Genomic DNA, 23,717 nt, shown 5'->3' on the forward strand with positions numbered 1-23,717 from the left:
CGACACAGCATAGCATGATTTCACACAGGCTAAAGTTCAATATTTAGTCAGCTGCTACATTTATATTAAAGTTTTCCTCAATGGTGAAAAATTGAAAGCATTTCCCCTAAAGTCAGGAACAAGACATGGGTGCCCACTCTCAAAACTACTATTCAACATAGTTTTCAAAGTTTTGGCCACAGCAATCAGAGCAGAAAAAGAAATAAAAGGAATCCAGACTGGAGAAAAATAAGTAAAACTCTCACTGTTTTCAGATGACATGATCCTCTACATAGAAAACACTAAAGACTGCATCAGAAACTTACTAGAGCTAATCAAGGAATATAGTAAATTTGCAGGATATAAAATCAACACACAGAAATCCCTTGCAATCCTATACACTAACAGTGAGAAAACAGAAAGAGAAATTAAGGAAACAATTCCATTCACCATGTCAACGAAAAGAATAAAATACTTAAGAACATATCTACCAAAAGAAATAAAAGACCTATATAAGGAAAACTATAAAACACTGGTGAAAGAAATCAAAGAAGACACAAATAGATGGAGAAATATACCGTGTTCATGGATCAGAAGAATCAATATAGTGAAAATGAGTATACGACCCAAAGCAATCTATACATTCAATGCAATCCCTATCAAGCTACCCACGGTATTTTTCAGAGAACTAGAACAAATAATTTCACAATTTGTATGGAAATCCAAGAAACCTCGAATAGCCAAAGCAATCTTGAGAAAGAAGAATCAAACTGGAGGAATCAGCCTGCCTGACTTCAGTCTCTACTACAAAGCCAGTTGTCAAAACAGTATGGTACTGGCACAAAGACAGAAATATAGATTAATGTAACAAAATAGAAAGCCCAGAGATAAATCCATGTACCTATGGACACCTTATCTTCGACAAAGGAGGCAAGAATATACAATGGAGAAAAGACAATCTCTTTAACAAGTGGTGCTGGGAAAATTGGTCAACCACATATAAAAGAATGAAACTAGATCACTTTCTAACACCATACACAAAAATAAACTCAAAGTGGATTAAAGATCTAAGTGTAAGACAAAACTATAAAACTCCTAGAGGAAAACATAGGCAAAACACTGTCCAACATAAATCACAGCAGGATCCTCTATAACCCACCTCCCAGAATATTGGAAATAAAAGCAAAAATAAACAAACGGGATCTAATTAAAATTAAAAGCTTCTGTACAATAAAGGAAACTATAAGCAAGGTGAAAAGACAGACTTTAGAATGGGAGAAAATAATAGCAAACAAAGCAACTGACAAAGAATTAATCTCAAAAATATACAAGCATCTCCTTCAGCTCAATTCCAGACAAACAAACGACCTAGTCAAAAAGTGGGCCAAAGAACTAAACAGACATTTCTTCAAAGAAGACATGCAGTTGGCTAACAAACACATGAAAAGATGCTCAACATCACTCATTATTAGAGAAATGCAAATCAAAACCACAGTGAGGTAGCATTTCATGCCAGTCAGAATGGCTGCTATCTATAAGCAATAAATGCTGGAGAGGGTGCAGAGAAAAGGGAACCTTCTTACACTATTGGTGGGAAGGCAAACTAGTACAGCCACTATGGAGAACAGTGTGGAGATTCCTTAAAAAACTGGAAATAGAACTGGCATATGACCCAGAAATCCCACTGCTGGGCATACATACCGAGGAAAGCAGAATTGAAAGAGACACGTGCATCCCAATGTTCATCACAGCACTGTTTATAATAGCTAGGACATGGAAGCAACCTAGATGTCCATCAGCAGATGAATGGATAAGAGATCTGTGGTACGTAGATAAATGGAGTATTACTCAGCCATTAAAAAGAACGCATTTGAATCAGTTCTAATGAGGTGGATGAAACTGGAGCGTATTATACAGAGTGAAGTAAGCCAGAAAGAAAAACACCAATACAATATGCTGCTGCTGCTGCTAAGTCGCTTCAGTCGTGTCCGACTCTGTTCGACCCCATAGACGGCAGCCCACCAGGCTCCGCCATCCCAATACAGTATACTAACACACATATATATATGGAATTTAGAAAGATGGTAACAATAACCCTGTATGCAATATAGCAAAAGAGACACAGATGTATAGAACAGTCTTTTGGACTCTGTGGGAGAGGGTGAGGGCAGAATGATTTGGGAGAATGGCATTGAAACATGTATAATATCATATGTGAAACAAATCGCCAGTCCAGGTTTGATGCATGATACAGGGTGCCAGGGCCTGGTGCACTTGGATGACCCAGAGGGATGAGAGGGGGAGGGAGGTGGGGGGGGGGGTTCAGGATGGGGAATATATGCACATCCATGGTCAATTCATGTCAATGTATGGCAAAACCAATACAATATTGTAAAGTAAAAAAAAATAATAATAATTAATTAATTTATAAAAAAGAAAAAAGAAATAAAGTTTTGTAATATGCATAAACATTGGGTTTTTCTGTGTGTAACTTTTGTTTACCAGATGTAAATTTATTCAAGGCTTCAACATCAATAGATTCATCCATTTTTGGTACTCATTGAAAATGAGCATATATTTTCATGCTCATTGTAATAAAGCAATTGTAATGGAAATTCAGTTTAGTAAAATCACAACTCTTTTTATATTTAAAATTTTAATTGAAATATTGAAGTTAGTTAGCAACAAAAAAAACAGAATTTTTAAGTTAAAATATAATGATTTTAATTTTTCATATGTCAGTGAAATTATGTGGTATATGTAACTTCATCATATGTTGCCAGTCTTAACTAGTCCACAAGGTATGCAAGAAAACTGAACTATTTCACACCTGCCCTTGCTTGCCTAAAATAGTTGCTGATAAAGATCATATTTTCTGTTTTAACTGGGCACTTATATAGTCCTCCTCAATTCCAGAAAGCTTCTTTGTAGGGGTTTACCTGGCTATACTCAACGTGGAGTCTCACATCTCTCTAGTCAAGCAAGAAAAAAGAAACTCCCCATTCAGCACTGCCTGAAAAGTACATAGCCCAATGTTCATTGAATATCATCCAATCACATAAAAATACAAGGCATCTGCACTGACCTCTGGCAACAATGCAAGTGCTTCTACTAGATGAATATTTCTCAAAGTGTGGACACAGTACCACAGGTAGTCCACAAGATAATTTGAGGGAATACATTGGCAAGTATTCTAATACTTATTTAAGTATGCTATGAAAAATAATTAGCAATGTCAGTATTGCACCAAGTATTACTTCTTTAAGATAAGTAAAAATATGTAGAATTATTAGTAATTATTTACTTAGAATACCATCTCTCTTGTGTTGTCTTTACCTCCCTTTGCTTCTTACTCTGATGACTTATTTTGCACATTATCACATTTCAGATTACATTGTAATTTTTGTAGGCACACCTATCTCTATAATAGATTGGGAGTTCCTTAAGGACAGAGCAAAATCTTTGTATCCTCAGTGCCCCTCAGTGTCTAATGCAATGGCTGGGCCCTGGGAAGTTCTCAGTTAATATTTGTAGAATGAATGAATGTGGATTAGAGCTTTGGTCAGGATAATTACATTCTATAAGCATTGGTCTAGCAGCTATTTCACAGTTGGGGCTAAGATAGCACTGTGTCTCAAAGAGATCTGGAAATTTAAAACTGCAAGACAGGAAACCAAACATAATTAATTCTCTATCAATTACATTAAAAAAATTTTATGCTGTTTTCTTATAATGATGAATTTCTGAATTAAGATTCTAAAGCAGAACTATTGGATAAAATAAAGGTTGAAAGAACTGAAATGTAATTAAAAGAGAACAGGCTCCAGAGTCAAGCTTATATGAGTTTGAATTCTGCAATTCAGCATTTGCTAGCTGTATCATGTGTAAACTGAGGACCAGAGATAATTCATATAAAGCCTAACAGTACCTGACACATATACAAACTCCTCCTGGTGGCTCAGTGGTAAAGAATCCACCTTCCAATGCAGGAGTTGGGCGTTCTATCCCTGGGTCTGGAAGATGGCCTGGAGAAGGAAATGGCAATCCATTATAGTACTTTCACCTGGGAAATCCCATGGACAGAGGAGTCTGTTGGGCTATAGTCCATGGGGTTGCAAAAAAATTGGACACGACTTAGCGACTAAACAACAACACCTGGCACATAGTAAGCTTCCAATAAATAGTAGCTGTCAGTATTAATTTTATCTAGAGAAAACTAGGAAATATCTTACTAATAATCTCTAAGTAGTGACTCAAGAAGGTCTGACCCAAGAGAAAAATATAAAGAAGTTCCCCCTCTCATCCTGCTCTCATTCCCACATCAATACCTCTAATGATAGTGTAGTGATTATTACCTTTCCAACTTATGCCAAGAACTAATCTAAAGCACAGCTGGTCTCTCTCCCTGAAGTTCCTGGTATAGATCTTCCTTATACAAGGAAATAAATCATTTTCTAATTCACACTCTCCTGGTGGCAAGCAAATAATTGTTTATAATTAAGGTTTTTCATCCAGTTTCTACGAGGTTAGACTAAATCACAGCACTGTCAAACCAGGAAAATACTTAATTAAGCAGAAGAGGTGACAATAAATCAGTGTACCTTGTTGGAAAAGTTATAGGCCTAAAGTTGAAGTCAAAAACCTGATTTCTATTCTCAACTTACTTAAAATCTTAGATGAGTTGCTGCATTGTTCTAGACCTCAGTTTCTTCACGTATAGATGATAAGCTTTATGCTGACACAACTGACTTTTATTTTGGGAAAAAATTAAACTGTATCCCCAATCACTCTGTAAAAAAAGTAAAGACCAGAGGACTGGACAAATATTCAAATATAAAAAGTGAAACTATATAACTTTTGACAGAAGTATAAATGGAAAAGTTTATAATTTTGGTATGGTGAAGTTCTAAAAATATAACCAATAAATTATATAGAAAAAGTGATAAGACTACATAAAAACTTAAATCTTTTGTTTGGAATAAACCTACCACTATAAAAAGTTCAAAAGATGAAAGAGAAAAAATAAATAGAAAAATAAAGGATACAGTCAAATATTCACACACAAAAACACAAATGGCCATCAAACATATATAAAGATGTTCTTCATTCATAGCTAAAGACATGTGAAATTAATACATTTTAAGATACTAAGTGTTGGCCAGGATAAAAGAAGTGGGCATGTGTTTGTGTTGGTGGTGATTCTCTCCAGTGCTGATTCTTGCTACCTGTCTCTGAGGCACTTCTATTCCAATTATTATCAGAAATATCCCTCTTACAGTATTTCCACTACCTAATTTGGCATTCCAGAGCCACATTTCATTTTGGGACACTATGTGCAAATAGTGTCTGGTCTCACTATCCCGTTTCTTATCACTGCCTCTGCCTTGAGAAAAGTTCAAAGTCTCCTACAGTATGGCTCTTTTTTTCTCTTCTATTCTTTGGGACATGTTCTTCCCAGGTGGCTGAATGATAAAGAATCTGCCTGCAATATAGGAAACAGGGGTTCAATCCCTGGATCAGGAAGATCTCCTGAAGAAGGAAATGGCAACCCATTCCAATATTCTTTTCTGGAAAATCCAATGGACAGAGGATCCTGGCAGGCTACAGTTCATGAGGTCACAAGAGAGTTGAAAATGACTTAGAGACTAAGGAACAACTTCCCTTTGATAAACAAGTTCTACAATTCCAAGAACTTAACCAGTGTAGTTCTCAAAGCATAGCCATCAGTCACTGGTTGAGGGGAAGAAACACAAAATTTTGGTTAAATTCTTGAACTGAAAATATATATATACAAATTAATATTTAAAGAAATTATCCTGCCACAAATATTTTAAATATAAAATTAAGATGATTAAATACAATAGGATGCTACTTTAATGGGCAAAAGTTAGCATAAACTCACAAAATAATGTTTCTGTTTTTAAGAGCTACACAAATAATGTTTTTGACAGAATAAAACATGCCTAATGAAGCAAAATAGTATGTATTACTCTCTAAAAATCTCCAGTGTGGGCCTTATCCAGGAGAAATCAAGTGCTGAGTGACAATTACAATAAATTTAGAAGTAAACTAGAACATAAAAACAAAAGGAGACTGAGGAAGCAATTCTATTTTCCCTTTAATTTGAATCAGCAATGAGTACAATACATGAAAAAGACTAAACAAAATATAATCCAACAAATAAAATATTGGCATAATTTCTTAATATCTTCTTATTTGCATTTAGACAATTTAACACTGAACCCAAGGGAAGAAACTCCAAAGATATACTTAGTTTACTTACAATAATAAATATACATATAAGTGTAGATTTATACTATTGTCACTAAAATTATAAAAATTGAGCATGTCCATTTGCTTGAATGGTTACTCACTTCAGTATGTTATAATTTCCCAGGTTTTAAGTAAATGGGAAATAAAAGAAGCATGTCAGCTATTGTTTAACAAACAAATTGAACAAAAACAGGATAGGAACAAACAAACAAAAAGGATGATTCCTTGAAAAATAAATAATAGGGAAAACCTTGCAGTAAATGTTTTCCTCCACATCCTTAGAATTTAAGAACACAGATGTGTATAAATAATCTCCTCAAAATGACTCTTTAAAGATTATTTCTTAATGATTCTTCTTCAGTGTATCTTATTTTCTCTATTCTTCCTTGCACTCTTTTTAAACTGACTTTTATTGAAAATAGGCTCTAATCTCAATTGGACAGGGTAGGATACTTATCAACTTTTTTATTAATTCTTTTTAGGAGAAGGGGAACACTCTGCGTGGCTTGTGGAATTTTAATTCACTGGCCAGGGATCGAAATCGAGCCTATGTAGTGAGGGCGCCTAGCCTTAACCACTTGACCACGAGGGAATTTCCTATTAAATTTTTTATAAATTATTTTTATAAGGATAAACAGCATTAGTGAGCTTTCTAATGAGATGGGAGAAGCTTGGAACATTAAGGTAAATTAAAATATAAAAAGCCAAAATATACTTGTTTTAAACTAAAGATGTCACACACTTTGTAGAAGTGTCCCAATATATGTTTTAGTAGTGTATAAGCTATGGATTAATATCTATGTTTTTGTAAGACAAGGCTGATGCTAAACTATCAGAAAATTTTTAATATTTTAAAAGCCTCATATTTCATGCAAAAATAGATATTCAGTTCAGTTCAGTCACTCAGTCGTGTCCAACTCTTTGCAATCCCATGGACTGCAGCACGCCAGGCCTCCCTGTCCATCAGCAACTCCTGGAGTTTACTAAAACTCATGCCCTTTGAGTCGGTGATGCCATCCAACCATCTCATCCTCTGTCGTCCCCTTCTCCTCCCGCCTTCAATCTTTCCCAGCATCAGGGTCTTTTCAAATGAGTAGATATTAACAATACCAAAACCACAAAGTACAGTAGATAGAATTTAGTAAATTTAAGGGAACTAGGGTTTCCCAGGTGGTTCAGAGGGTAAAGAATCCACTTGCACTACAGGAGAGGTGGATTTGATCTCTAGGTCAGGACGATCCCCTGGCAGAGGGCATGGCAACTCACTCCAGTACTCTTGCCTGGAGAATTCCATGGACAGAGGAGCTTGGCGGGCTATGGTCCACGGGTCACAGAGTCAGACACTACTTAAGTGACAGCACTAGGGGAAAAATCTACATTCCCTGGAATTACCTTAGACCGAAAAACAAAAAGTGAAAGTAGAATTTCTCTCCCCTACCTTTTCTACTTTCTTGAGGTCATTGAAAACTGACTAAAGAATTCAAGTTTAAGATCATAAAGAAAAAGTGTGACAAATTGATAGAGTAGCATTAACCTATATACACTACCACGTGTAAAACAGATAGCTAGTGGGAAGCTGCTGTATAGTATAACACAGGTCACTTAGCCTGGTGCCCTGTGAAGACCTAGAGGGGTGGGATGGTGGGGGTGGGATGAAGGCTCAAGAGGGAGGGGATATATGTATACTTATAGCTGATTCACATTGTTGTATGGCAGAAACCAACACAATATTGTAAAGCAATCATCCAATTAAAATTAATTAAAAAGTTCTATTATTAAAAAATAAAATTCTATGATTTATATTTTTAAAAAGACTATAGATGAAATGAGGATCCATTGATAAACATAAATAAGCATTAAAAAAGTATCTGAAGCAGGTTGATGGCCAGATTTTCTTCTTGAATTTTGAAGAAACTGGAATTGAACAAAATCTTTATTTATCAAATATGCCTTACAGTTTGGGCTTCCCTGATAGCTCAGTTGGTAAAGAATTTGCCTGCAATGCAGGAGACCCCAGTTCAATTCCTGGGTCAGGAAGATCCACTGGAGAAAGGATAGACTACCCACTCCAGTATTCTTGGGCTCCCTTGTAGCTCAGTTGGTAAAGAATCTGCCTGCAATGCGGGAGACATGGGTTTGATCCCTGGACTGGGAAGATCTCCTGGAGAAGATCTCCTGGAGAAGGGAAAGGCTACCCACTCCAGTATTTTAGCCTGGAGAATTCCATGGACTGTATAGTTACTAACATTTCTGCATAAGTTATATAATTGTTAATATTACAACCACAGATACATTTTTTAGTACACAACCAAAAAATACCTACTGGGCATTTAATAGATGATCTTGGGCATGTCATTTAACTCCTTGGATTAGAATTTATTCATCTGTGTTCCAAAGTGATTAAACTAGAAATCTCCAACGGCCTCCTTTAAGCTTTAAGGTCTGAGAGCCTAAAAATAATATTCCCTCAAATAATCACTTTGAATGTAGTAGAAATTTTGCAATAAAAACATAAAACTGTTTTATATTCCTTTATTTTCCCTAGAAAGCAGCTCCATTACTTTTACCATTGGAAACCTACTTTCCAGATCCTTCATATCAGGGATCACCCACTAATTCACTATTTTATTAGCTTCTGGCCTACAGTGAATAAACATAAGTTATAGGAAGATTTCACTCAGCAAATTACTCATGTCAATTTTATAGAAGTCTCAAAAAAAAGTGTATTTATGTATTTTGGCTCATTGTAGATTTACCATTTATTTTGCCCTCTGAAAATACCAACTGACAGTGCATGTAAAACACAAATTTTAATTACATAATGTTAATTATGTAATCTCCTCAGTATTTGCTAACATAACAATAATTCTATTTTTTTTTCAATTTTTAGAAATATAATACATATTATAATAGCAATGGATGAGGCCAAAATTAAAGATAATTTAATATGGAAAGAAGATAGTTATTACTAATCAAACAGTATTTTTGAGATCCCATTTCATGCAAAGAAATATTTGGAGAAATACTTTCAATAATGCAACATATATATCATTTTAAACTATGAATATACAGAACATTTGAAGACCTCTTTTATCTTAATCACCTAGCAACCCTTTTTTCATAAACACTTAATACTTTCTTTTGGATTCTCTATCTCAAACATTTTAATATTGGTATTTTTCCTTTATAATTTTTCATATCTTCCTGTGTCATTTCCCAATGATTACTAAATGGGCATGCTACAGCTGATGTAAGTTTTGATAGTGGCAGTAGGCATGTTTAATACCCAGGGGAAATTAGAGAGTCCTGTGGAGAATTGTCCAGCAATCAACTTTGATTGTCATTAATGAACAATTTGTTTTGAAAATTTTTATTAGACTATAGTTGCCTTACACTGTTGTGTTAATTTCTGCTGTACAGCAAAGTAAATCAGCTATATGTATACATATATTCCCTCATTTTTTGATTTCCTTCACATTTAGGTCACCACAGAGCACTGAATAGAGTTCCTTGTGCTATATAGTAGATTTTTATTAGTTATCTATCATTTCTTCTCAAGTGCACAGAGAACACTCCCATCATAAATAACTAATTTAAAATGAGAAATAAGCTAATATATTTTTAAATGAGTCAATAAAACTCTTACTTTGACAATTATATAAACATAAAAATTTTACTTATGGCTTCCCTGATGGTTCAGTTGGTAACGAATCTGCCTGCAATGCAGGAGACCCTAGTTCAATTCCTGGGTCGGAAAGATCCCCTGGAGAAGGGATAGGCTACCTACTCCAGTATTGTTGGGCTTCCCTTGTGACTCAGCTGGTAAAGAATCCACCTGCAATTCAGGAGACCTGGGTTCAATCCCTGGGTTGGGAAGACTCCCTGGATGAAAAGGCTATCCACGCCAGTATTCTGGACTGGAGAATTTCATGGGGTCACAAAGAGTTGGACATGACTGAGCAACTTTCACTTAAAAAAAATTTACTTAAGGAATAATTTCTCAATTTTAGAAAAAATAGTTTTAAAGTTAAGGAATTCTACAGCATATATGTGTGTATATATATATATATATATACACACACACAGAGAGAGAGTGCAGAGTGCTTACAAAATATTTATGCAAGGAAAAATAAGTATATACAATTTTAAGTCAATATGAAGTTGTATGATAGTGGTTGGTGGAAAATATCAAAACTTGCTTGAGTCATATGAGTGATATAATTTAAAGTCTATAGTTTAACAAGAAGGTAGAATCTTTTAGGACTGAAATGACTGGAGAAGACTTTTGTCAAAGAAGTGGTAATTTTACTTGGGTCTGAACTATTTGATAGACATTTGATAAGCAAAGGTATAAGAGAATAGGGCTGCAATTGGAGGTAATAATATAGCAAAGGGAAAAAAGCCTTGGACAGATTGGTTTCTACAAAAGACTATCACAGTTAATGATTGAAAAGAAGAACATGAGGGTGGTGTTCAGAAATTAGAGAAATATTTCAACCTTAGAAAATTTACTTATGCATGCATGACTATTTTTTCAATCGGATAAGATACAAACCACAGATGCAACAGGTTAGACCAGAAGAAAGGGAAATTGACCAAGAAGAAAAATTGCTGACAAACTTAAGAGGAATCTTAGAGTCCACTGACCTGCACACTTTTCCTTTGCATTCAAACTAAGCCTTGCCTCCCAAGATTCCTCATGATCTTTTGTTTCAGTTCACTTGGACTAGGCATTCTGTTCCCCAAACAAACACACAGTTTTCCTGCCTCTGCATTTACTGTAACAGTTTATCCAATAGTTCAGAGCCAAGTCAAATACTACCTCCTCAACAAAAAAATTATCCAATGATCTCAGTCCTAAATGATAGTTTCCTTCTGTTTTATTATTAAATTTAGATTGTACAACTCACATGATACAAGCAACTTTTTTATTTATAAATATGTGTGCATCTGCTTGCTTTCTCCTAAATTTTTAAGGGCAGAAACCGTGATGCAACTTTGCATACCTCAGAGTTTTATAGTTTCATAGGCTAGTCCATAAACACAAAATCCAACTCACAAAATAATGCTAAATGCAAATTTGTTGAATGTGTTCCAGTGTTGACACATTTTTTATTCCTTTCATGCTTCTCCTTATCCTTATGAAGCAATCCTTATATTGAATCCAAATTTTGTGTTACTTTCTAACTTTTGGTAAATAAAATGACTGAAACATATCTAAGTTCACCCAAAAATGCCTTCACCAGAAACCACTGCAATATTGTAAAGTAATTAGCCTCCAATTAAAATAAATAAATATTTTAAAAAAGAAAAAGAAAAAAGAAGCATCCAGAGAATCTAGGGATGATCCCAGTAACTGTGGGAAAAGGAAGAAATTTAAATGTTTTTCTGATTTACCTACTTGAATCAGAACACATTGAGGTTGAAGGAGAGAAACTGAGCTGCAGTCAGTCTTTACTACCTGATCTGTTTAATTCCACACTGTAGGTGCTGGGGAAGAATGGGAAATGGTAAAATGATCAGTTCTTCTCAGACTGTATTTTAGTTTGAAGGGATTGTTTGATATTCTATAGCAGCTATGAATATTTCTTTTTTAAACTGATGATTCTAATTTTTAATCCACATGAACACAAATGGATTTCTTCTTTTAAGTAACTGTTCAAAAGGTTTATTTCCTTTTTTGATCAACCTTTCAGCCTAGGAATATCAGCTGTTAACCCAATTCAGTTAAGTTCAGTTCAGTCGCTCAGTCGTGTCCGACTTTGCGACCCCATGAATTGCAGCACGCCAGGCCTCCCTGTCCATCACCATCTCCTGGAGTTCACTCAAACTCACATCCATCGAGTCAGTAATGCCATCCCGCCATCTCATCCTCGGTCGTCCCCTTCTCCTCCTGCCCCCAATCCCTCCCAGCATCAGAGTCTTTTCCAATGAGTCAATGCTTCACATGAGGTGGCCAAAGTACTGGAGTTTCAGCTTTAGCATCATTCCTTCCAAACAACACCCAGGACCGAATGGACTGGTTGGATCTCCTTGCAGTCCAAGGGACTCTCAAGAGTCTTCTCCAACACCACAGTTCAAAAGCATCAATTCTTCGGTGCTCAGCTTTCTGCACAGTCCAAACCAAGACATTCTGAGAAACTGGTTCAAAATCCTACATTTTTGCCCATTATTATCTTCAAGGACCTTATTCACCAATCTGCACCCCCATTCTAACAAACTTTAGGGCTCACTAACTACCTTTGGAAAGCAAATCAAAGCCTCTTTTAGAGTAGAAAGCCACCTAAAGATAACTAGGACTAGGGTGAAGTTAGGGGGCACTCAGGCACAAATTATAAGGGGCACCCCAAAACTCAATAATAAAGATAAATATTGAATGCACTACTTTAAAGAGCTAATTAAAGTTTTTTTTTTAATTCTATGATAAACAAAATATCAATTTTAAATAAAAACAAGATCCTACCTTACACTTGTGGGGCTTCCCAAGTGGCGCTAGTGGTAAAGAACTCGCTTCCCAATGCAGGTTACATCCCTGGGTCAGGAAGATCCCTTGGAGGAGGGTATGGGAATCAACTCCAGTATTCTTGCCTGGAGAATCCCATGGACAGAGAAGCCTGGCAGGCTACAGTCCATAGGGTCGGAAAGAGTCAGACAAGACTGAAACGACTTAGAACACATGCACTCTACCCTTGATGACTCACCTCAATGGCCTCATCCTAATCTCCTGAGTCTGGGGTGCATCCTTAAATTTGCACCAGAAATGAGTGCTTTAATTGCTTTATCCTAGTCCAGGCTCTGTGCCCTAAATACTTTCATGTATGGTATCTTCCAGAGTTCCTTCTCTAAATGCCACCTTTGGATTCATAATCCACTGTATCAGCCTTTTTCCTTTAGATAGTCTTTATTACCTCACACAGAGGATCACTGAATTCTTAGTGAACTCCCACCAAGTTGGGATAGTGGTATCTATCAGATGTCCCCACCTTCAGGTTCTCCTTGCTCTTACATTTCCAAGTTTTGAGGTTCTCCATCTGCAAAAGATGCCCCGTTTTGGCACCCTGATCCTGCCAGGACCACAATTCTGGTGTGGCGCAGTCTCCACAACCTGAGAAACAGCTCCACTCTTTTCTACTTTCTGAAAGAGTACTCCTCTCATGTCATCTACATCCTCCTGCCAAAGGTAGAATGGAAAGATTGGAGCCTAGGCCCAGTCCTGTCTGAAAAGCACTTTCCTTCCAGGAAGAAACTTTTGGAGACCGTGGAGAAAGCAAGTGTAGTGACTTTCTCCTGTTACAACTATATAAAGGAAAAAGAAAAAGAAAAGAGAACCGATAAGGACAATCCCAGCTTTCCCGCCAGATTTATGCTTCAGACCTTTGAGTCCACTAAGTCAAGGTCCTCCTCTAACCCTCCAGCAGTAGGAGCAGGCAGCCTTCGAGGGCTTCGAGTCCGTGAGCCACGCCCCCTGGGCTGGTCACTCCTCTTATTGGTCTGCCAGCCTGTCACTCCAATTTGGCTCCCACTCTGCTAACCATTCACGTAGCTTGGTTGTGTCTTGGTGCGTTTAATGTTGCCAATAACGAGAGGTTTTTTTTTTTTTTTTGGAAGGCAAGTACAGGTCGTACTTTAATTAGTTCATTGAAAACTCAGTTGCTCTCTGAGCGGTCGTGTAGAGACTGCTCTCGGCTTTTTTTCTGCTGACTGCTAAGATCTATAGAGAGCTGCAACAATGCCCAAAAGAAAGGTAAGTGAAATAGGAAGATAGAAGGGGTATTAGCGACTGAAATACATAGTTCCTAATCGGCAGAGACTTTTTTAAAAAGCATTTTGACTTCTAGTTCGATTTTGTGAGGTGCCTAAGGGGAGGGAAGGGCAAATATCGGTTAATACAAGGTTGAGGATGGTCTTTCACGCAACTAGTAGTTCACTTTTTGGCTTGTTTTGTTTAAGGGAAAGAATCGCTTGAGAGGTGTCTCCGTGCTGAATTACAAACAGCCATAGCGCTGTGCTGTCGCTTCCTACCCCACCCCCTTTCCTCCGCTTACCCTATTGGAGAACTCTTCTCCCAACCACACTTTCAGGCACTAATTTCCTCCTCAGCCTCCAGATTTCCTCCGGGAACCGTCCCATTTGGGTGAACGAAGGCCATGGCTTTCTCCCATATTTATTTGCCTTTGTTCTTCCCGTTTTCTTTTCCTTTTTTTTTCCCTCCTCCACTTCTTGTCAAGCCAGATGGCTTTGCAGTGGTAATCCTGCGCCATTAGGCGGCGCAGACTTCAAACTGTCCTGGAGAAGGTAAAGATTCACCGTTGTAATAGCAACTTTAGGCCCGAGAGGTCTGAGACTCTCCAAGCTCACTGTCTAAAGGTGGAAGAATGATAAGACGAATGCGTCAGATAAACTATTGCTGATCTTGGGGTAGCGTGGATTTGCTCACTTTAGACACGAAGAATTGATAGGGGCTATTCAAGGGCTGCTGTCGCTGCTGCTGCTAAGTCGCTTCAGTCGTGTCTGACTCTCTACGACCCCATAGACGGCAGCCCACTAGGCTCCTCTGTCCCTGGGATTCTCCAGGCAAGAATACTGGAGTGGGTTGTCATTTCCTCCTCCAATGCATGAAAGTGAAAAGTGAAAGTGAAGTCGTGTCCAACTCTTAGCGACTCCACTTAAAAAATCATGACTTCTCTCTTGGACAAGAAAGAAATTCACACTCGGTGTTGATTTGTTTGTTTGTTTGTTTGTTTGTTGAGGAGCGGGGCCCCTTAGAAGTGAAATCGATCGCTGTTTTGTTGCTTGATAAAATTGTAAAATACTGTGCTATTGTAAGGCGTTATGATTTTTTAAAGTATTATTCCTCTCTATTCGTTTGTCTTCCCTATTTTTAGAAATAGGAATAAGACTGAAATTCCCTGGTGCTCTGAGGCTGTATGACTCGTGCAATAGCTTAGTAATTTCCAGTCTAAAAAGACAGAAAGCAATGGTTTCTAATCAGCAACCCCCTTTCTGTGATTCCCGCCGCTGCGCTTTTCTAGGCTTGTGCAATGGATCTTGCGATTTTACAAAACTGACAGCAACCTTGTAGCAGGTAGTGGCGGGAAGTTTTAAAATCCGCAGCCGGCTTCTCAATAAAACGCGCTGACGTTGTAACAAAGAGGTAAACCCCCGCCGCCGCAAAGCATTGTGGGGATTGTAGTTCTTGTCTGCAGAACTTGGAGGCGATAAGGGAGCGTCAGATAAGTACAATTACATCTCAAGCATGAGGCTAAACAGACGGGGAAATTGCATGAAGCTCCGCCCTTCATTCTGCTCGCCCTCTCTCATCCTCTTTGGCTTTAACATGGGCTACAACAGGTGGATTTTAAAATTAAAATTTGTTTTTAGGAGATACAGTTTATACAAAAGGATGAAATTGACTATCAGTTATATAAACATGTCTTGGGAATTCATTTGCATCTTGGTGTACATTTGCCCGTTAGTAGACAGCATGCTACTAGGCAATAACGGGTGGCTACTTGAGCAGAAATTCAGGAAAAAGTCATAAGCTGTTATATTCCAGATTGCAATCTATAGGCAATATTTTCAGATCTATACATTTATATCAATGACCTTATTTCTGTGTGGTTTTCTCCTCTGTATAGGCTGCAGGTCAAGGTGATATGAAGCAAGAGGTGAGTTTCTTTAGTTTTAGAGTCTGTCTGAAAAAAATTCACTTGTTCTTTAAAATTTAAACATAAGCAACTAAAACTTAAATGCTTCTTAGTGTATTTGTACCATATGAGTACCAATATGGCATGCCAGTGGTCTCTCTCAGAAATAGTAGGTATTGAAAACTCCAAACTTCTTGGGACTTAGGATGGTATTGTGTTTAAGATCTGGAGAGAGTTTCTTCCTTTTAACTAAAGAATTGCTTTGTTGATTTCCAAGAAAGAGCTATATTTTCATTTCTAAATATACTGTTATTAGCCATTGTGTTGATTTAGCCTAGCAATTGCAATTTAATTTGGAATTTTTTTCTTAAGCATATGAAGGGTCCAGAGAAGGGAAAAATCAAAACTTATATTTTTATTAGTTCAATGATACTTTCTAATCAAGCTCACAATCCTTCTTAGTGACAACATATGTATAGTGTTACACTAAATATTTTCACCACAATATAAATATTTCTAGTTTTGTGTATCCATAATTTTCTTAACTGATAATTATTTTTAACTTATAGCCAAAGAGAAGATCAGCCAGACTGTCTGCTGTAAGTAGTCTTTATAAAACTTTGCCCATTTATTGTAAAATATAATTTTAGACTTCAGTGGATTCTGGAATGTGTTAATCATTTAATACAAGATTTATTTTTGATGTTTTAAGAAAAACTTTCTCACCAAGGAAATATTTTTGTCCTAGTTTTCAGTTTGAACTACACTCATTTATTTTAATAACAAAGTTGAATTTCAGTTAGTGATATTTCTTCAGTTATGATGTCTTCTCTCTCTTCCCCCATGATTTGCACTTTTTTTTTTTTTGCAGTTGCCTGTGCCCATTATACCAGATTTGAAGCCCAAAAGAACATCAACTCCAAGGGTAAATATTCAGCAAGCAATATTGAGAGAAACTTGCTTTTCTTCAGAAATAGTTTTTTGGAAAGGCATACAAGTTGATAATTTTGCTTTGTTTTCATTTCAGTTAGTCATATATTACATTATTTGTTATTGTTGTGATTTGGTTGCTAAGTCGTGTCCGACTATTTTGCAACACCATGGGCTGTAGCTCGCCAGGCTCCTCTATCCATGGGATTTCCCAGGCAAGAATACTGGAGTGGATTGCCATTTGCTTCTCCAGGGGATCTTCCCAACCTACGGATCAAACCTGCCTCTCCAACATCATCGGGCAGATACTTTACCACTAAACCACCAGGGAAACCCCATATTACATTATACATCATACCATATGGTACATGTCAGCCCTTTGAGTAGGAAGTATTTGTTTGTGTTCTGTGGTTTTCTACTGTGTATTGACATTTTCCCTAGGACGAGACAAAATAAAAATGTAGTTCAATAGGGCCATAAAATGTACATGCTTTTGAATTCATACAGTTACAATACCAATATTCCTGGGAAAACACAAGGTATAAACTGTAGTAACCAAAGTAATGTTTTGTGATAATAATAGTAACTAACGTTTGATAATCGGAGAAGGTGATGGCATGCCACTCCAGTACTCTTGCCTGGAAAATCCCATGGACGGAAAAGCCTGGTAGGCTAAAGTCCATGGGGTCGCTCAGTGGGACACGACTGAGAGACCTCACTTTCACTTTTCATTTTCATGCACTGGAGAAGGAAATGGCAACCCACTCCAGTGTTCTTGCCTGGAGAATCCCAGGGACGGCGGAGCCTGGTAGGCTGTCGTCTATGGGGTTGCACAAAGTCAGACATGACTGAAGCGACTTAGCAGCAGTAGCAGCAACGTTTGATAATACTGAACAATTTGCAAAGTGCTTTCACATACATTATTTTCAAATGCACACAATTGATTTTATATAGGCTCCTATGCTCTGGTGTTGTGGTTAGAAAAATATTAAAAATAGAGATAGCCTCAATATTAAGCTTACTTTTCCCCCTATATTTACCTTTATTTACATGTAAATGTTTGTGAATACAATATGATTTTATTTCTTTTTAGAATTCTTTATTGAGGCATTGTTGATGTTTTAAGGATAGGTGGAATTCTTTAATTTAATTTTTTATTGGAGGACAATTACATTATGATATAGTGTTGTTTTCTGCCATACATTAACATGAATCAGCCATAGGTATACATATGATATATGTCCCCTCCCTCTTAACCCCTCTCCGTCCCCATCTCACCCCTCTGGGTTGTCATAGAGCACTGGCTTTGGGTTGAATTCTTAACATCATAAAACATTAAGGCTAGCAGAAACGTTAGAAATCACCTAATCCCATAATTTAGTGATTGAAAATGCTTTAAAATCCTTGATTAAAAGACGTTGCTAAAACTATGGTGATAGTTTTATTAATCACAGTAAATGACAACAGAAGAGAAAGTTTCTATTTGGTTTTTCTCTATTTCACATTTCAAGGTCACTATTCATAAAATTAAATACTCAATTTACAAGTTGTTAAAATAGTAAACACTGTTCATTTCTTCTTTTAAAAAAATGCTAGAATAAAACATAATATAAAAACACTTCACCCTCCTTGGCTCTCAGTTTCTCATGTGTTAAAAGGATAATAATATATCTACATTGCATTTCGCAGTTTCCAATGTAATTTCACATATATTTTATCATTTGCTTCTTACAACATCCTGGTAGGTAGGTGGTATTACTCTCTCTTACATTTAAAAAAATAAACACAGAGAAATTTATGCTTTTGCTCAAAGTCACATCAAGCAAAAAAGAGATCCAGATTTAAAACACATGTTTGCTGGCCCCTTAATCCAGTGTTCTTTCTACCACATACACACTTAGGGCAAAGAGCTTTCTTGCAAACAAATCATGACTCAAATCACTAATATCCCCAAGTTATCTCTTTTAAATGTATTTAAATTGGTGCTATCCCTAACTTAGTATTATTCATAATTATTACCAATGGAGGCTCTGCAATCAAAAACCATGTTGCTAATTAATAGACATCACAGGGATAAACTGGTCCCCTCTAATAAAAGATAATTAATTTATCAAATTTTAATCTGATGCTGGCAATTGGCCCTGAGTAGCTACTGGTCAGCATTCTAACTTGTTGCTTTCATCTGAGAGAAACTTTGATTTATATAAGAGGAATAGTATTCATTTTAATGCCATTTCAAGTTTATAATGACACTGAAAGTATTTTAAAGCTTTTCCATAAACTGTTACAACACTTGGTAAAATAATTGTGCCATTTAATCAACATACCAATTAAATTGTGTATTTATCTTTTTATTGTTTTGTGTTGCTGGACAGAAAATGAAGACCAAAAATGATATGATGGGAAAAAACACAGATGCAAGTGCCAAAACCATAGCGGAAACCAAGAAAGAAGTTGTTAAAGAATACAAAAATGAAACTACTGAAAATGGAGGGGCCAAAATTATAGAGGTATATTCAAATTTGTCCATTTGAAAGTTTAACAATGGGTTCAACTAAAAGAAATCTTGTTTGCCTTGTAGTTTAAAAGTTGAGAAACATTAAATGAGTATGTCTCCATAGTGTCTTAGTCTGTTCAGCCTGCTGTAACAAAATACCACAGACTGGGTGGCTTATAAACAGCAGAAATTTATTTCTCCTTTAGTTCTAAAGGCTGAGAAGTCCAAGATCAAGGTACCAACATTTTTGGTATCTGCTGAGGACCTGCACAGTTGCACTCATCTCACACGCTAGTAAAATAATGCTCAAAATTCTCCAAGCCAGGCTTCAACAGTAGGTGAACTGTGAACTTCCAGATGTTCAAGCTGGTTTTAGAAAAGGCAGAGGAACCAGAGGTCAAATTGCCAACATCTGCTGGATTGAGAAAGCAAGAGAGTTCCAGAAAAACATCTATTTCTGCTTTATTGACTATGCCAAAGCCTTTGACCTGTGGATCACAATAAACTATGGAAAATTCTTCAAGAGATGGGAATACCAGACCACCTGACCTGCCTCTTGAGAAATCTGTATGCATGTCAGGAAGCAACAGTTAGAACTGGGCATGGAACAACAGACTGGTTCCAAATAGGAAAAGGAGTATGTCAAGGCTGTATATTGTCACCATACCTATTTAACTTATATTCAGAGTACATCATGAGAAATGCTGGGCTGGAAGAAGCACTAGCTGGAATCAAGACTGCTGGGAGAAATATCAATAACCTCAGATATGCAGATGACACCACCCTTATTGCAGAAAGTGAAGAAGAACTAAACACCACCCTTATTGCAGAAAGTGAAGAAGAACTAAAGAGCCTCTTGATGAAAGTGAAAGAGGAGAGTGAAAAAGTTGGCTTAAAGCTCAACATTCAGAAAACGAAGATCATGGTGTACGGTCCCATCGCTTCATGGCAAATAGATGGCAAAACAGTGGAAACAGTGGCTGACTTTATTTTAGGGGGCTCCAAAATTACTGCAGATGGTGACTGCAGCCATGAAATTATGACTCTTACCCCTTGGAAGGAAAGTTATAACCAAGCTAGATTGCATACTGAAAAGCACAGACATTACTTTGTCAACAAAGGTCCATCTAATCAAGGCTATAGTTTTTCCAGTGGTCATGTATGGATGTGAGATTTGGACTATAAGGAAAGCTGAGCACTGAAGAATTGATGCTTTTAAACTGTGGTTTTGGAGAAGACTCTTGGGGCCCTTTGGACTCTAAGGATATGCAACCAGTCCATCCTAAAGGAGATCAGTCCTGGGTGTTCATTGGAAGGACTGACGTTGAAGCTGAAATTCCAATAATTTGGCCACCTGATGCGAAGTGCTGACTCATTTGAAAAGACCCTGATGCTGGGAAAGATTGAAGGCAGGAGGAGAAGGGGACAACAGAGGATGAAATGGTTGGATGGTATCACTGATTCAATGGACATGATTTTAGGTAACCTCCAGGAGTTGGTGATGGACAGGGAAGCCTGGCTTGCTGCGGTTCATGGGGTCGCAAAGAGTCAGACACAACTGAGTGACTTAACTGAATTGAAATGAACAGAGGACCTGCTTCCTAGTCTGTGGATGGCAATCTTCTTGCTGTGTCCTGACACCATAGAAAGGGTGAGAGAGCTCTCTGGGGCCTCTTTTATAAGGACATAAATCCCTTTTATTAGGGCTCTACCCTCATAACCAAATCACCTCCCATTGACCTCACCTCCAAATACCATCAGATTGGAAATTAGGTTTCATCATATGAATTTTGAGGGACACATACATTCTGTATACAGCATATAATATAGTGGTAAATAAGAGAAAAAGAAATAAAATGAATTTAATATTTGAGAATTTTCAGTAATGGGTATGGGAGCAGTGGGTTAGCACTGATATTAATAGAACAATGACAGTGATCTTGATAATCTAATGACTGTCCTATTAAATATAGACTGATCCTCTATTCCTTTTGTCAGTACATGGGCTATTTGTAAATCCCTTTTCGAGATCATATGAGTCTTTTTCCCTCTTCAGATTGCAAAGGAGATCAGTATGTTTATGTTTCCAATAGATCTTACTTTGCATATTTATCTTATCACATTTTTCAGTATTATAGTTAAAACAGTTAAAATGGGGTTTAATGCCAAATCTATAAATCAAACCTGTGCATATAGGGAAAATCTTTTGTAACTGATCCTATGATATCTGGTAAAAGTCTTTTCAACTAACTTTTTACAAAGTAAACCTAAATATCACCAATATAGAAATAAAATGTATTATTTCTTCAATATATTTTGTATATGTGTATACTACTCATTGAGAATTATTGATAGAGAATATGTTATTTTTTTCTGTATTTACTCTGTTTCCTCATATTTGTAATGAAAATTATTTATATTAATAGGTTTTTCCAAATTTATTGTTCCAAATATCTATTTGTGCATGATTATGTAGAGATACTTTAATTAATCCTATTTCATATAATACTTCCTTATGACATGTTTTTTAGGAGGCCTTTTCCACAGGGAAAGTACTTTATTTAATAATAGCTATAATTCTGTCTTGGCTCCATATTTACAAATATAATCTTGTTTTTTGTTTGATATTCATTATAGGCACCAGTTCCTGAAAGAGAAATAGAGGAAATAAAAGAAGAAAAAATTGAAGATATCAAAGAAGAAGGAGAAGAAAAGAAAGAGGCAGTGGCAAAAGATGGAAAAGAAGATCAAAAAGAAGATCAAAAAGGAGATGGATATCAAAATAAGGAAGAAGTGAAAGGAAAAGATGTAGAGGAGGACAAAGATGGAAAAGGGAAAGAAGCTGAAAAAAAAGATGAGGGGAGAAAAGAGAAAGAAGAAGATGGAAAAGAGGAAGAAGACAAGAAAGAAACTGGAGATGGAAAAGAGGGTAAAGATAGAAAAGGAAAAGGAGAAGATGGTAAAGAGGAAAAAGATGAAAAAGAAAAAAGAGAGAAAAAAGAGAATGAAGATGGGAAAGGGAAAGGAGAAGATGGCAAAGAATCTGAAGATGGAAGAGATAAAAGAGATGGAAAAATGGGAGAAGCTGGAAAAAAGGATGAAGATAGAAAAAGGGATGATGGTGGAAATGAGAAGGAAGATGAAAAAAAGAAAGAAGGAAAAGAGAAAGAAAATGGAAAAGAAGATGGAGGAGATGTAAAAGATGAAAGCAAGACTGAAATTGGAAAAATAACCAAAAGAGAAGAGGTCGAAAAAGAAGAGTCTCAGAGTATTGCTTAAAGCTGCCCTATATGGTTTCATAGTTTGGTAATATGTACCTCTATGTTATAATGTTAATAGAGATGAATATTTTTATCAAATATTTTATAGACACAGCTTTTCTTTAACATCAATTTAGTTTCAAAACATCTTCATACTGTTGATTAGTCACAAATTTCCTAACATTGAATTATTATCTATAAACTTTGTAATTATAATGGTGGAATATATAGAAAAAATATGCCTTCAACTTTGTCAGTGAATACCCTTTTCTGTAATTTATATGTTAAATCTTTGAATTTTAATTTTACTCCTGTATGTGATAATTTCACAAAGTGGAGAGATCCCAAAAGAATTTCCTCAAAAATTCTTGTGGTTCTCTAGGTTGTTTTTATAAAGAAAGTGAACTGTTTTCATGTAATGGTAAGAGTAAGAATTATCTTTACCAAATATAACTGTGATATTACTTGGGAAAAATGCAATTGAAATTCCATTTTTAAAAGAAATACAAATGTTTATTTCAGAATGGAAGTTCTGATAATATGTGTATTCACAACATTTTATTGGATTTATCTTAATAAAAATTATCTTCAAAGATGATTGTAGTTTGTTATATCTCCAAATTGCAGTTAGTGAAATATTATAATGCTTTTTTTTTCTATTGTGATGTTCATGAAAATATTTTTTAAAATTTGCACATGTAAGAATTAAAGATTTTAAAATTTAAAAAAATAAAAAAAAATAAAAAAGCAAAGCAATGAATATTAAAAAAAGTAATTGTAATAAAATTATAGTTTAGAATATTTAATGATTTATACTGTACAGTATTATTAAATAAAAACCATATATAAAATAAAAAAAAGAAAGTAAAAAAAAAATTTGCACTGAGATAAAATAAGCATAAAATTCACCATTTCAACCATTTCAGAATGCATGATTCTATGGTTTTAGTATATTCACAATGTTGTGCAACCACTATCACTATCCACTATCTAATCCCATGATATTTTCATCACCAAAACAAGAAAGTACCAGTAGATGTCTCTGTCCATTCCCCTCAACCAGTCCCACCACTGGGCCCTGGCAACTAATTTGCTTTCTGTATCTATGTGTTTGCCTATTCTGGATACTTC

The 23,717-nt window shown here is 36.1% G+C and overlaps 1 protein-coding gene across 1 annotated transcript; it reads left to right on the forward strand.

Moving 5' to 3' along the window:
* The first annotated feature begins 13,870 nt into the window (after window positions 1-13,870).
* On the forward strand, window positions 13,871-23,057 carry HMGN5 (high mobility group nucleosome binding domain 5). The gene is made up of 6 exons (XM_068962747.1): window positions 13,871-13,996; window positions 15,891-15,920; window positions 16,469-16,498; window positions 16,771-16,824; window positions 19,205-19,339; window positions 21,964-23,057. The coding sequence occupies exons 1-6, from the start codon at window positions 13,982-13,984 to the stop codon at window positions 22,603-22,605; spliced, it is 906 nt and encodes a 301-aa protein (XP_068818848.1). The 5' UTR covers window positions 13,871-13,981; the 3' UTR covers window positions 22,606-23,057.
* Window positions 23,058-23,717: the final 660 nt, after the last annotated feature.

This window comes from Capricornis sumatraensis, chromosome X, assembly GCF_032405125.1.
Source record: "Capricornis sumatraensis isolate serow.1 chromosome X, serow.2, whole genome shotgun sequence".
In the NCBI taxonomy this organism is placed as follows: domain Eukaryota; kingdom Metazoa; phylum Chordata; class Mammalia; order Artiodactyla; family Bovidae; genus Capricornis; species Capricornis sumatraensis.

Excerpts from the sequence above, each read along its gene's own strand:
- HMGN5 (XM_068962747.1), top strand. Across the intron at positions 15,921-16,468 it reads AAGGTGATATGAAGCAAGAG|CCAAAGAGAAGATCAGCCAG; the intron begins GTGAGTTTCTTT and ends TTTAACTTATAG. Across the intron at positions 16,825-19,204 it reads AAAGAACATCAACTCCAAGG|AAAATGAAGACCAAAAATGA; the intron begins GTAAATATTCAG and ends GTTGCTGGACAG.